This window comes from Myripristis murdjan, chromosome 10 (genome assembly GCF_902150065.1).
Source record: "Myripristis murdjan chromosome 10, fMyrMur1.1, whole genome shotgun sequence".
NCBI lineage: Eukaryota > Metazoa > Chordata > Actinopteri > Holocentriformes > Holocentridae > Myripristis > Myripristis murdjan.
The window spans coordinates 1547667-1562666 of record NC_043989.1 but is presented as its reverse complement, the minus strand read 5'-3'; the positions used below and the strand labels follow the sequence as shown (position 1 = coordinate 1562666).

Here is a 15000-nt window from a genome sequence, read left to right as displayed (position 1 = left end):
GGGTGATGAAGGTGATGAGGGTGATGAAGGTGATGAGGGTGATGAGGGTGATGAAGGTGATGAGGGTGATGAAGGTGATGAAGGTGATGAGGATGATGAAGGTGATGAGGGTGATGAAGGTGATGAAGGTGATGAGGATGATGAAGGTGATGAAGGTGATGAGGATGATGAAGGTGATGAAGGTGATGAAGGTGATGAGGATGATGAAGGTGATGAAGGTGATGAAGGTGATGAAGGTGATGAGGATGATGAAGGTGATGAAGGTGATGAGGGTGATGAAGGTGATGAAGGTGATGAGGATGATGAAGGTGATGAAGGTGATGAGGATGATGAAGGTGATGAGGGTGATGAAGGTGATGAAGGTGATGAAGGTGATGAGGGTGATGAAGGTGATGAGGGTGATGAAGGCGATGAGGGTGATGAGGGTGATGAAGGTGATGAGGGTGATGAGGGTGATGAAGGTGATGAGGGTGAGACAGGAAGTCAGCTGTCGGCTGTTGCTGTTGCATGTTAGATTTGCCCCATCCTGTCCATTTAATGTGAGTGAGCGTGTGTGTGTGTGTGTGTGCGTGTGTGTGTGTGTGTGTGTGTGTGTGTGTGTGTGAGACCTCCCTGCCTGACCTTCCTCCTCCTCCTCCTCCTCCTCAGGTGGCGGACCAAGCAGAACCTGGACTACTGCTTCCTGATGATGTACGCTCAGTCCAAAGGGACCTACTATGTCCAGGTAGGACCAGCTGACCGCTCCGCTCCCTGTCCACCTGCAGGGGGCGCTCCTCTTCCTCCTGTGGGATCCAGTCAGAAGGAAATCCTGCTGGTCTGAGTCCAGAACCCCAACCTCCTCCTCAGCATCTGGACTCTGAAGAGACGTTGCTATGACTTGGGCCGATTCAGAGGAAAACAATCTGCTGATTCTGGGCTCAGATCAGCAGGATCTCCTTGTTCCTGAATCCCATGTCAGAGTAGAATCTGCTGAGGGGATCAGCTGCAGGCCTGAGACACGGCCAGCAGGGGGCAGCACAGGTGGAGCCTCTAGAAGAAGAAGACGATAAGAAAGAAAAGAATGAGAAAAAGTTTTCTTTCTGATTTTTTCCCATAAATTTACCACTTTAAGCTCTGATAATATCCATGTTATTTTCTCGTAAATTTACAATTTTAATCTTGGAAAGTCTCGTAAATTAGCATCTTTATAATCACCAAATTTCTTTACGACTTCTTTTAATTTACGACTTTAATCTCAGAATCTCTGAGTTTTTTCTTGCAGATTTGTGACTTTATAATCTCGGAATTTTCAACTTTTTTCGTCATAAACTTATCGCTTTAATCTCATCCTTCAAACTTATTTTATCCAAGTTATTTTCTCGTAAATTCACAAATTTACTCTTGGAAATTCTTAGTTTTTTTCTCGTAAACTTGTGACTTTATAGTCTTTGTCTTAATAAATAAATGGGTGAGTCTGTCCAACCTGCCGGTCTGTGTGGGATTTGACTCCGTTCAACCCGACTGATTGATCAGCTGATCTGATTGACAGCTTTATTAACCTGATCAGTCACATCACATCAGATTAGAGCAAAAACAGAGATGACAGCATCAGGACATAAATACACAAAAAGCGACACGACGTTCAGTGAATAGATGGCAGAGCGACAGAAGAGCGAGGCGGAAACACAGCGACGGCTCGGCTGGAAGGTGTGAACACGTCTTTATTAAAAACCTCAACACACTCGCTGTGTTTGGATATTTCAGCTCATAATGAGGCTCAGCTCCGTGCACCGGTAAAAGGATCACAGTCTCTTCAGGGCAAAACACAAAAGTAAAATAATAGCTACTTCCTTTACTTCGGGAGGAAATTAATTCTTTGATTAAACAAAAAATAAAGTGTAATGGTTCATAAAAAGCATTGAAATGCAGGTATTAAAATGATGAAATGGCGGTGAAGTAATTAATGAAAAGCAGAAAGTCTCTCTCTCGGTCTCTCTCTCTCTCTCTTGCTCGCTCTTATGTAATCCCCCCGGCTGATGAAACAGTTGCATTGTGGGTAGAGTGACAGTGGCGTTAATGGAAGTGTCTCTGTGGCGCTCGGCCTCCGTCACACACACTCTTTGTTCTCCTTAAAGATGAAAAACACCCGACACCTTCCTCTGAAATTCAAACACACACACACACACACACATATACACACACACCCACACGTCCAGCCTTCTGTTCACATTTCAGTTTAAAAAAAATAAAAATAAATCCACTTTCAGTTTCCAGAAAGGAGACAGAGGGAATCAGATCTCAGCCGGATGGAAGAGGAAAAAAACCTCTTTTGACATTTTAAATCTGAAAAGTGGCCTCTCTCCATCAACTGCATGGATATCCAGTCTAATCTAATCTAATCTAATCTAATCTAATCTAATCTAATCCAGTCAGTGAGGGTCAATCTGAGGCTGCGGACCCTGCAGGGGTCACCAGATTACAGGAACAATGTAAATTATTTCTAATATATAAATTTTAAAACGTCTCCAGCCGGTGTGACAAATGCATTTTGCCTTGTGAACTAATGAGGATCTGCAGCCTCAGGGCCTCTAATAATTACCAGAGAGAGAGAGAGAGAGAGAGAGAGAGAGAGAGAGAGAGAGGGAGAGAGAGAGAGAGAAAGGGAGGATGGGTGGAAGTCAAATCTAAAATATGAATGCAACCGTACATTTTCCCGTCGGTGTAGTGAGAGCGGAACATGCGGCTTCTTTCTGTCGCAAACAAGTCAAGAAAAAAGGAGAACACGAGTATATTATTAGAATTATTACATTATAAACATAATTATTTTGCGGGGTCAAAGGTTTACTTTTAAGGCGTCTCTCAGAAAGAGAGAGACCTGTCACCTGCAGAGGAGGAGGAAGAGGGAGAAGGAGGAGGAGGAGGAGGAAGGAAGAGAGAAAGAGGAGGAGGGAAGAGGGAGGAAGAGGAGGAGGGTTTTTAAGTTTTATATGAGTTACTTTCCAAAATTCGGCCTGTCGACCACTTATTTTTCTTTCATGTTGTTTATTGTTTATTTTCTGTACATCCCTCCATACCTGGTCACTTTTCACTTGATGATGCTGCTCGGCTCTGGGCTCGTCAAACTGAAAATGTCTTGTTGTCAAATTCACAACTCGACTGTTTCTCTCAGGTCATGGAGTGACTGCTTTTTTTTTTTTGGGTGGGGAGGCAAAAAAAATATGAAAGCATGAAAATCTGGTGTGATGAAAAGAAAAGCTGCAGCTGATCCAATCAGTGTGTGTGTGTGTGTGTGTGTGTGTGTGTGATCTGACTTCCTGTTTGAATGCAGCTACAATCTGCTTTGCATTTCAAAATAAAAGGCCATGTGGCTGCAGGACAGCACACCACCACAGAAACACACCATAACTCCATAACACCACAACACAACAACAACACAACACAACAACACAACAACACAACACCACAACACAACAACACGACAACACAACAACACCACAACTCCACAACACCACAACACTACCTCTACAACACCACAACACAACACAACATCACCTCCACAACACTACAATACCACAACACTACAACACCACAACACTACCTCTACAACACCACAACACAACACAACATCACCTCCACAACACTACAACACCACAACACAACACAACAACACCACAACGCAACAACACAACAACACCACAACACCACAACAACACCACAACACAACACAACAACACCACAACACCACAACACAACAACACCACAACACAACACAACAACACCACAACACCACAACACAACAACACCACAACACAACACAACAACACCACAACACCACACACAACAACACCACAACACAACAACACAACAACACCACAACACCCAACACAACAACACAACAACACAACAACACAACAACACCACAACACTACAACACCACAACACAACAACACCACAACACAACAACACAACAACACCACAACACAACAACACCACAACACCACAACACCACAACACAACAACACAACAACACAACAACACAACAACACCACAACACTACAACACTACAACACAACAACACAACAACACCACAACACAACAACACCACAACACAACAACACCACAACACTACAACACCACAACACAACAACACCACAACACAACACTACAATACAACACAACAACACAACAACACAACAACACCACAACACTACACACTACAACACAACAACACAACAACACACAACACTACAACACCACAACACAACAACACCACAACACAACAACACCACAACACAACAACACCACAACACTACAACACCACAACACTACAACACCACAACACAACAACTCTACAACACCACAACACTACAATACACCACAACACAACAACACAACAACACCACAACAACACATATCCAGCAGCTTCAGGGTTTTCTATCTTTTTTTTTTTTTTTGCTGTGTCTCAGTGTTTCATTGCGGATCTGAACTGACAGACGGAGCGATGTGACTCGTTTATTTAATTTAATATTAAAGCGATACTGTGGGTTTTATTTGGCAGCGGTCACACCTGTCAGCGTTTACAGGTTACATGCAGCGTCACCTGCATGTCACATGACATGCAGCGCTGCAACAGAGTGAGAGACTGAAACCTCTGCATCACCTCTCTCTCTCTCTCTCTCTCTCTCTCTCTCTCTCTCTGCCAGCTGGAGGATGATATAGTCGCTCGTCCAAACTACTTCACCACCATGAAGAACTTTGCTCTGCAGCAGCCGTCGGAGGAGTGGATGATCCTGGAGTTTTCTCAGCTCGGCTTCATCGGTGAGCAGCGCTTTCCACACGGTTTCATGTTCTGGATGCCCTGAGCTGACTGCCAAGGAGACAAGAAAATTAGTTTTTATTTATTTATTTTGCCACCAGGACAATTTCTAGTAACCTAATTAACAGTAAAAGTAAGCCTTAGAAACTTTAGCAAAATCATTCAATAACTCACAAAAAAAATTCACACTCACACACAGAAAAGCCCTTACAAGAAAATTACCATACAATTAGCAAAATAAAACAGCTTGAAAATTGGAAAAAAAAAACAAAAACTTGAAAATGTTTGAGTAAAACTATATTTTTAATCATTTTTTGATTACCGTATTTATATACGCAAAATCAACTTGGACCCCAGGCATTTAAAAGAACCAGGTGGCTATTTCGCTGCAGGCCTTTATTTATTTTTGCACAGACCTGCACCAGGCCATTATCATGATCACAGTTACTGTCCAACATATTTACAGTCGGTCCATTTAAGATTACGGCGCACCCTTTTTTTCTAACGTTAGCTAGCGCTCTTATTTTGACAGAAAACAGAAGTGCCACACAGTTATTATGCGGCTAACTGTTTACTTCTGCAAAAATAAGGTGAATAGCCTTATTTTGGGTTACCTCAATATAATGCAAATAATCGCCCCGGTGGTTATTCGGGTGGGCGTTTAATACGCAAAAAGGGTGCAGACCCCAGGCGTTTAAAAGAACCAGGCGGCTATTTGCGGCCGGGCGATTAATTGGTGAAATACAGTATTTTTTTAAATCAGATTTCTTGTGTTTAGAAGATAGAAGATTGGTTGTGAAGATATTTGTACTTAATAAGCATTAAATCTGTTCCTCGTTTTGTCCCCTGAAGGCCCTCAAGGACCCCTGAACGTCCTTGAAAATTACTGGCATATACAATAATAATAGCCATCATCATCATCATCATCATCATTAGTATACATGCTTTGTAGTTACATTAGTTCCTGGCTATTAGCTTACATGGCTAGCCTGTTAGCCTAGCTACTGGGACCGGGTCCTCCCTGTCTGTGTGTTACTGAGCGGCTTTAATAAAGTTTAATAACTGAGGTGGAGGCTGATCTGGGATCAGGAGAGACTTCTCTCCAAACCGGCTGTTTCTCCATCCACAAGGTTTGGCTTAAAAAGCAGTTTGACACGCAGCAGTTCACGGTTCAGTCGATTCATTAAGATTCATGAACTCAGTGAAGTGAAACTTTTAAAACCCGTCCAAAACGGGGAATTATCGGTCCTGATCAGAGAACTGACAGTGGGATGCTGGGATTTGCTGATATCAGGATATTTGACATCCTTTGCAGGTGTCAGTGAGCTGTTGTCCCCCACACCTTCCAGTAGAGATGGGCTGTGTCGCATCCCGATTCCCTTTTTTATTTTTTTTTTTACGTTGCACTAAAAAAAAGTTCTAGTCGGGGTCGGATACTGCGATCAGCAGAGACGAGCCTCGTGTCTTTTTCTTTAAAGAAAGCTAAAACCACTGGTGGAAAAATAACTTCATTAACTGAAATAAACATAAAAACAAACATTTTTACTGCAGATGGTAGATTTTAACACCAGGGTGAAAAAAATGTAGTTTCCTGCGGTTCTGTTCCGGGCGAGCGGCGCCTGGACTCCACATGCCGACGCCGACGCCTGCATCCAGGAAGTCAGATGAGACTGATCAGCCTCGACGGTGGAATTAGAAACCAGATCAAACGAAGGTCGACGCTCCAATTAATCTGATCGGATTCAGCCATCCTGCAGGCAGTGTTCTCACATTCCAGCTGGAGGCCTGGAGAAGAAGAAGAAGAAGAAGCAGAAGGGGAAGAAGAAGAGCGTCCAGATCCTCCTCTCTTCTCCACCACAGCTTCACGTTTTATTTTTTTAAATTCTGAAGAGCCTGAAGAGCGGAGATCAGATGTTTCAGCACTGGAGACGTTCAAACCTCAAACCTCAGAAACTAAAATATTGAATTTTTCTGTGTTTTCTATGTGTGCCTAATATGCCGACTCACAATATTGTCTATTATTTATGTACTGCAAAATTAATTTAGTGTACTTGATGTTAATTATGGGGTCTTGATGACTGTTTTAAAGTCATAAACCACCAGATTTCTTGTTTTTCTTGGTTTGGATGACACCTCTGCCCATCACATCTCAGACGATGTGGACAAAAAGAGCCACATCTTCATGTCTTTTGTCGTCTTGAAGTCTTTTTCATCTTGAAAACTCCTCGTGGGTTCACTCTGGATGAGTCTCTCTTTCTTCTCCAGCAGCTCATCCTCTGCTGACAGACGCCTCCGACTTGGTTTCCTCCACGGACTTTGAGTTTCTCTCCTCTTTGTCTGTCGCTGCTCATGCAAACTACCCATTTCTTCTTCTTCTTCTGTTTATTACAAACAAAGTGGAAACGCGTCACTTCCTGTGCAGCAGGACGGAGCGACCGGACGTTTTCAGAGCCGATGATGGAGATGATTCATGAACTGGACGCAGACTGGATCTGCTGTGGTGGAGCTGGAGGTGTTTTACTGTATTTGTGGGGACACTGTATTGACTTACACTGATTCTCTGCAGCTTTTCCCTAATCCCTGCCATAATCCCAATCCTAACGTCAACCAGTAAAACAGAATTAGCATGGTAGGGTCCAAATGTCCTGGCAACCCAAAAGTTTGTCCTCAAGTATAGTGAAACAAGTCTACACACACACACACACACACACACACACACACACACACACACACACACACACACACACAGTTTGTAGGTGAAGAAGTTGTGCATTCTTACCTCGGAAACAAGTCAGTTTTGTGTGTTGAAATGCAGCAGCTGTGCCTCCTCCTGCAGCAGGACGGAGGATGGAGGCCACATGTTGATTCTTGTGGCCTGAAAGGAGCCCGGGACCTGCAGGCCAGGCGGTGCGACCTTCACTGATCCACACAAACAGCCGTGAAGGTTGTTTGGTTTCTGTTTGTCTGCGGCAGCGAGGAGCCAGAGGTCAGACTGAACTCAGCTGAATGCTTCCTCAAGGCCGAGCCTGACGTGTTCTGGATTGAAATCCCTGATAGCTGTTATTTGTTTTTTGTCCTGATGTTCAGTATCTTCAAATTTGACCATTTTCATAACAAAACAAAGTCAAAATATGACTGCTGTGAAATACAGGTGTTGGAATTGTTTAAAAAAAAAAAAAGCAAGGTTGGTTCGCGGAGTCAGATGGTGGCGCTGTAACAACACATTTCTGTCTGTCGTCTTCAAAGCTGCTGGAAGGTTTATTTTCTCACTTTGACAGAGCCAGGCTAACGACTCCCATAGACTTCATGTCTTCATGCTAAGCTAACAGGAAATGCTACCCATCGAAACAGAGCCACTGGACGTACAGAGGTGGAGATGGTGTCCAACATCTGGTCTCAGTCTGGGGACGTTGGGGAAAGATTTTGCCCAAAACGTGGAGTATTCCTTTAATGCAGCTGATTCATATTGAACTCAGTCATGATGGAGACTCAGTTTTATTTTCAGAAATCTGAATCTGAAAGGCCAGAGAATAAAAACCAACAACACCTTGTGTTCAGCTGTAAACCTCTGGCTCTATCGCCTGTAATGTGAACGCAGCGTTAGCATGCTGTAATGTTAGCATGCTGTAATGTTAGCATGCTGTAATGTTAGCATGCTGCAGCGTGAGCATGCTGTAATGTTAGCATGCTGTAATGTTAGCACGCTGCAGCGTTAGCATGCTGTAGCGTCCACGTCAGTTGAGGTTAAAGCGGTCTGACCTGCAGGTTCATGCCGGTTTAAACCGGTTCAGTTTGGTTCATCCAGACTTTGCACTCCATTTATCATTTATCATTCTGCCTCTCTGGTTAATGTGTGTGTGTGTGTGTGTGTGTGTGTGTGTGTGTGTGTGTGTGTGTGTGTGTCGGTGGTGTTTGTGTATCTGTGCAAATTCTCTGGTGCATGTAATTGATTAAGAACCTGCAGACCTCCTTCTCTATTTTATACCTGCTGTCCCTCCACACACACACACACACACACACACACACACACACAATCACAAAATTACACAGTGTCATTTTCTTCCCATGAGGCTTTGCTGCTCCACTTTACTCTAATAGGTCCCTTAGCGCCCACCCCTGCCCCTCCCCGCCCCCTCCCTTACTGCAGCCTGCCTGCAGGGACGGGCGAATCAAACGCACCCGCTGACTGCCGCCTGTCAGAGCTGCTTGTCTTTTTAAAGGGATAGTTCACCCTAAAATTAATATTTTGCCAATATTTTCTCACCCTCAGGTCAGTGTGTTTGTCTACACATCACCTATCCCTCAGCTACAGCACATTTGCTACGTTTCCATGGCGACCAGAAACCAGATAATTGTCGGTAACCGGGTTCTTCAGGTAACAAGCCTCCAGGTGTTACCTCGCTCTAATTAGAAACACCTCAGTGTACAAGGTTTCTGTCGCTCCCCCGACATTCACTGGACTGTTACCATGGTGACAGCGGCCACGCAGCCCACAGGCTCCGCCCCTCGGCTCCGGAGGGCGGCACCAGGTGGCAGCAGGTGTGTTTCTCCTCTCCTTCTGTCTTCATCAAAGGAAACATGTACCTGAGATTATCAGGCATTCCTCACCGAGCACGTAGAACAGGAAGTTGGACAGCGTGTGTGTGTGTGTGTGTGTGCATGTGTGTGTGCATGTGTGTGTGTGTGTGTGTGTGTTTACTGTGTGTATCCTGTCAGGTTCGCTCTCATGGAAAAACCCATTCAGTAACGCAAGTGCAGGTTTCCGTGGCGACAGTGATCTGGTTTCTCCAGCAGAAATCCACCTGCGCTCACCGGCTTCCTCTTCATCCCATTAACCTGCTTATGGAAACCGGCTTTCTGTTTCCATGGCAACTCACAGACCAGAGAGTAATCTGATTACTGAAGCGACTGATTGGAGTCGGAATGAAAGTGTTTTGATTGACAGGTGAAGAGATATGACTGCGAAGCTGCTGATTGGCTGATCTGTGACTGACCTCTGTTCCAGCAGAGTCGATTAAACGGCTTCATTAACCCACACCTGCAGCAGCTGGATCACCTGCAGCAGCTGGATCACCTGCAGCAGCTGGATCACCTGCAGCAGCTGGATCACCTGCAGCAGCTGGATTACCTGCAGCAGCTGATCACCTGCAGCAGCTGGATCACCTGCAGCAGCTGGATCACCTGCAGCAGCTGGATCACCTGCAGCAGCTGGATCACCTGCAGCAGCTGGATCACCTGCATGAGCAGCTGGATCACCTGCAGCAGCTGGATCACCTGCAGCAGCTGGATCACCTGCAGCAGCTGGATCACCTGCAGACATTAACAAATTACTGAGAGTAATTAAATAAGAGGCAGTGAGGGCCTCTGTTGCTCGCTCGCTCTCTCTCTCTTTCCAATTTATTTTTAATAATTAGACGAAGCCCGAGGCTGCAGGTGTTCATTAGCTCACCAGGCAGATGCATTTGTCACAAAGATTAAAAACATGATGAATCCATATATTACAAATATATTATTTTACAGGTAATATATTTAACGCTGAACATCCTGAACATGTAAAGCAGACAGGGAGGGTCAACCTGAGGCCGTGGACCCTGCAGGGGCCACCACATGATGCTCAGCGGTCAGAAGGTCATCTAAGGACTGAAAAATATTTGTTATATACAGATTCATCATGTTTTTAATCTTTGAGACTAAAGCATTTGCTTCGTTAACTAATGAATATCTGCAGCCTGTGGGCTTCTTCTAGAGAGGGAGAGAGAGAGAGAGAGAGAGAGAGAGAGAGAGAGAGAGAGAGAGAGAGAGAGAGAGAGAGAGAGAGAGGTTAATAATGAATACAGAGAAGCAGAGTGACAGGTGGTGAATTTTTTTTCATTAAAGGCACAATGAAATGAAAGATGTATTCTTTTTTTTTTTTTACCATAATAACCAAATTCCACTCTTATAATGGGCACCTCTTTCTACACTGTATGCAAAAAAATCCGATAATTTAAATAAAATCTTACATTTAAATTTGCATAAAATTTAAAGATAAATAATTACTCAAATAAATATAATAAATACAGCTCTTTCCTAGCCTTATATCAAAATTTAATCACCTTTCCTGCCTGCAAAACATTTTTTTTGTGCTCTCATTATTGTGCACCATCAGGCACAATAATGAGAGAGAGAGAGAGAGAGAGAGAGAGAGAGAGAGAGAGAGAGAGAGGGTTCATGAGTGCAGAGAGGCAGAGTGACAGGTGGTGAATTTTTGCATTAAAGACACAATGAAATGAAAGATTTATTCTTTTTTACCATGTTGAACAAATACCCGTCTCATAAAGGACACCTTTTCAATAACGTATGCAAATCAATCAATCAATCAGTCAATCAATCAATCAATCAATTCAACCCCTTCCTAGTCTTATGCCAAAATCCAATCACCTTTCCCACCTTGAAAAACAGAAAAGTAGTTTGTGCACCGTCGGCGAGCAGCAGACCTCCAGCCTGCGACTTTATGGGCTGTGAACTTTGTGTTGAGGCCAGGTGAGCATGTGAGGTGAGCTGAGGGGAGTCCAGGTGAGTCCAGGTGAGCTGAGGTGAGCTGAGGTGAGCTGAGGGGAGTCCAGGTGAGCTGAGGTGAGTCCAGGTGAGCTGAGGTGAGTCCAGGTGAGTCCAGGTGAGCTGAGGTGAGTCCAGGTGAGCTGAGGGGAGTCCAGGTGAGCTGAGGTGAGCTGAGGTGAGTCCAGGTGAGTCCAGGTGAGTCCAGGTGAGTCCAGGTGTGAAGTTTGCGCGCCGGCCACATCATGATCACATCAACGTGATGATCTGTCTGCATGAGGATAATGTGCAGCGCTCGGTGAGCTCGCCTCTGTCAGGATTAAGCCTCGCTCAGTTCAGCTCTTCCAGCCCGACACCCCCCCCCCCCCCCCCCCCCCCTCTCCCCTCCAGCGCCCCCCCGCAGGCCTCTCTCAGGTCCTCAGGAGAGCGGGTTAGCGGTAGCCTCTCCCGCGTCCTCATTAGCATTCCGTGGCTAACTGTCGCTAACGAGGCCAGCACAGAGGAAACTAATGAGATGGAAAATGAGAGCGGAGAGATAAAACGGAGATTAGAGCGAGGCGTGGGAATACGGCAAGGCACCGCCAACACCGCCGCTGAGGTTGACGGTTCAACTCCCAGCGCAGCGTGACGCTCCTCGGCTCCGGCTGCTGAGAAGTTTTCAAACAGAACAAAGACGGTAAAGTTGAAGAAACACGTCTGACGGCGCTTTCACGCTGACATCAGTCTATCGAGGCCGCCGCAGTGCATTCTGGGTCCGATCCCAGCGTCCGCCCTATCAGCCTGCAGAGTGAAGCCTCGCGCTGTGAAGCCGGGGCGGACGGCGTTTTGGCTCGAGGGCTTGGGCAGGAAAGCTGTAGAGGAGGTTTCACACCGACTGAGTGAAGCTGCTGTGCTTTGGGAGCAGCCGAGTCGCCCTCCCTCTCCCTCGGCTCAGCTCTGCTTGTCTTTCTGAAGTGGAAAGCCTCAGTTTGGACACACACATGTTCATCATGTCATCGCTCACCCGCTTCGTCCACAACGCAGCGTTAAAACATTTAAGACGAGGCTGACTCTCAGGTGTTGAACATTTTCACACAGTCGCTCTGAAAACAGTTTGGTTTTCTCGGTGATTTTGTGATCCAGCAGGAAATCCAGCGCCTACAGGAGGAGACTTGCCCTGCGTTCCAATACTCATACTACCATACTATTTAGTAGGGAAAAAAAGATTTAGTATGTCCCAGTACATAGTGTGTCAGATGCAGTATGCCAAGAGTACCAGGATGTTCTACTACATCCGCTCAGATTTCACAGTCTGCATGTCAGCATGCTGCTCTGGCCATTCTGACCCACAATCCTTTGCACAGCGGACGTTGGGTCACACTGACAGAGTTGCGTGTACAGGCCACGCCCACATACGGACGACAACAAAACACACATATCTCACAAAACTCGCTCAGGTACCGCAGCAGTGACAGGAAGACAGAAGATCAGAAATATGACAGAGGACAGCGCAGTATGAAACAGCACCGGCATTTTGACAACAACATTCAAATTTGCCGCTACAGACGGCGGAGGAAGTGAGCGAGAGGGCCGGACTTCAGGGACGATGTATGGAGTGTGTCCCAATAGTATGCATATGCATGCATATTTCATACTAAACTACATACTTTGTAAGGGCAGCTGCAGTACATACTAAAAGTAAAAAGTATAAGTATGCGATTTGGAACGCAGGGACTGTATCAAACTCAACCCGCTGCCACCTACAGGACGCTCGGGTGCACAGCAGCTCGGTCAAATAAACCACAGAATTTGTTTTCCCATACAAACATAAACTTGGCAGGAGGGTTGGTCCTGGCATTATTTTGCTCATGTCTGATTTAAATCCACCCGTCCTTTGATGTGCTGTTGTCTAGTTCTCTCTGCATGTGTGTGTGTGTGTGTGTGTGTGTGTGTGTGTGTGTGTGAGTCCACATGGCGGTGGGATCTCCTCGTTAGCGGCTCTCTGCTCCCCTGGGCAGCGAAGCGTCTCGTTCACACCGCCGCCTTTTTGCCAGGAAACCCAAATAAAAGCGTTCGCAGATTTTAGGTGAAAGTTTCGCTCTTTTGGCTTTGGGTGTCGGGAAGTCGTCGATCACTCAGCTGTGCTTTTTGACGTTGCTATGGTTACACGTTGGTTAGCGGATGAATTTAGCACGGTGACTAAACCGTGTCTGTATCCCTGCATTCACTTCCTCAGCACAACAGCTCCTAAAATTACACTTGAGCCCAGAAACCAACACCAACAAAGAAGATTACACTGCAAAAACTCGAAATCTTACCAAGATTATTTGTCTTATTTCAAGTAAAAAATTTCTTATTACTAGTCAAAATATCTCATTACACTTAAAATAAGACATGATCACCTCAGAAGTAAATTGTTTTTAGACAGTTGTCTCTTGTTTCAAGTGAAAATTTGCTTGAAACAAGTGAAAATTTGCTTGTTTCATTGGCAAAATTTGTTTCTTGTTTCTAGCTAATTTTCACTTATTTCAAGTGAATTTTCACTTTTTCCACTGGCAAATTTTGCCAATGAAACAAGCAAATTTTCACTTGAAACAAGAGACAATTGTCTAAAAACAAGTTACTTCTGAGGTGATCATGTCTTATTTTAAGTGTAATGAGATATTTTGACTAGAAATAAGACGTTTTTGACTTGAAATAAGACAAATAATCTTGGTAAGATTTTGCGTTTTTGCAGTGTATCACTACATGAGAGAAAAGTCACACTACTTTTTTTTTTTTCCATGTAATTCCAATTATTAGTGAAAGCACTGTCCGGTGTTTTCTTTCCTGCAGTTGCCAGCAGCCGGATCTACTTTCCGGTTCCAATAGGAAAATAATAAGAGCAGTTTGTTGTTTTTTGTTGTTGTTGTGTTTCCTGTAATAAATGTGTGAGTCACATGGTCACCAGGCACACACACGGCAAACTGAGATTAAAAAAAAATAAATAAAAAAATCGCCATTTATTTGAACGCAAGAAATGCACAACAGGTCATGTGACGAACAACAGCCAATGAGCTCCACAGGAAGTTGGTGTCGCTCCTCTTTCATCCTAAATGCCATCAAACTGTGTGTCGGCTGGTTGCCTAGCAACAGCAGACATGGCTCTGGCATGGCAGGTGGTTTACAGGCATTTTTAGACTCTGAATGAATAAAGTCTGAAAAGTCAAAGTCTCCAAAAACTTCCAGGCCGGTCATGAAATGGAGTTTTGGGAAAATCTGGGATTTTGGAGCCGCCGCCAAAGCGCTGGACCTCCCACAATGCTTTGCTCCAGACAGGACAGAGAGCAGAGTGTGGTGATGCAGAGAGAGATTTAGAGTCTGTCAGTCTGGAGGGGAAACCTCTGAACCCCCCCACCACACACACACACACACACGCACACACACACACACACACACACACACACACACACACTCAGCTCGAAGCATCGTTTCTTCCATCTAAAGAAATCCAACATTTCAGTGCATTATTGATTACGTCAGCTGCAGCGGGAAGCCGATCAATTATGTCATTATGTGTTTGGGTGTGTGAGTTTGCGTCGGCCTGCAGGAGGAAGCGGCGTCGTTCATTATTCTGAGGCGACACTTCATTCATTTACCGATTATTCTAAAGTTTTTACTTTAAAGAGCATCAGACAAACGCCTGAAAC

At 44.9% G+C, this 15000-nt stretch overlaps 1 protein-coding gene across 1 annotated transcript in view; it reads left to right on the top strand.

Moving 5' to 3' along the window:
* mgat4b (alpha-1,3-mannosyl-glycoprotein 4-beta-N-acetylglucosaminyltransferase B) overlaps nucleotides 1-15000 on the top strand; it is a 108954-nt gene that overhangs the window by 70345 nt on the left and 23609 nt on the right. Inside the window, exons 7-8 of the mRNA XM_030062495.1 lie at nucleotides 649-724; nucleotides 4683-4797. Of these exons, the coding sequence (XP_029918355.1) occupies nucleotides 649-724; nucleotides 4683-4797 (191 nt within the window). The remainder of the gene's footprint in view (nucleotides 1-648; nucleotides 725-4682; nucleotides 4798-15000) is intronic.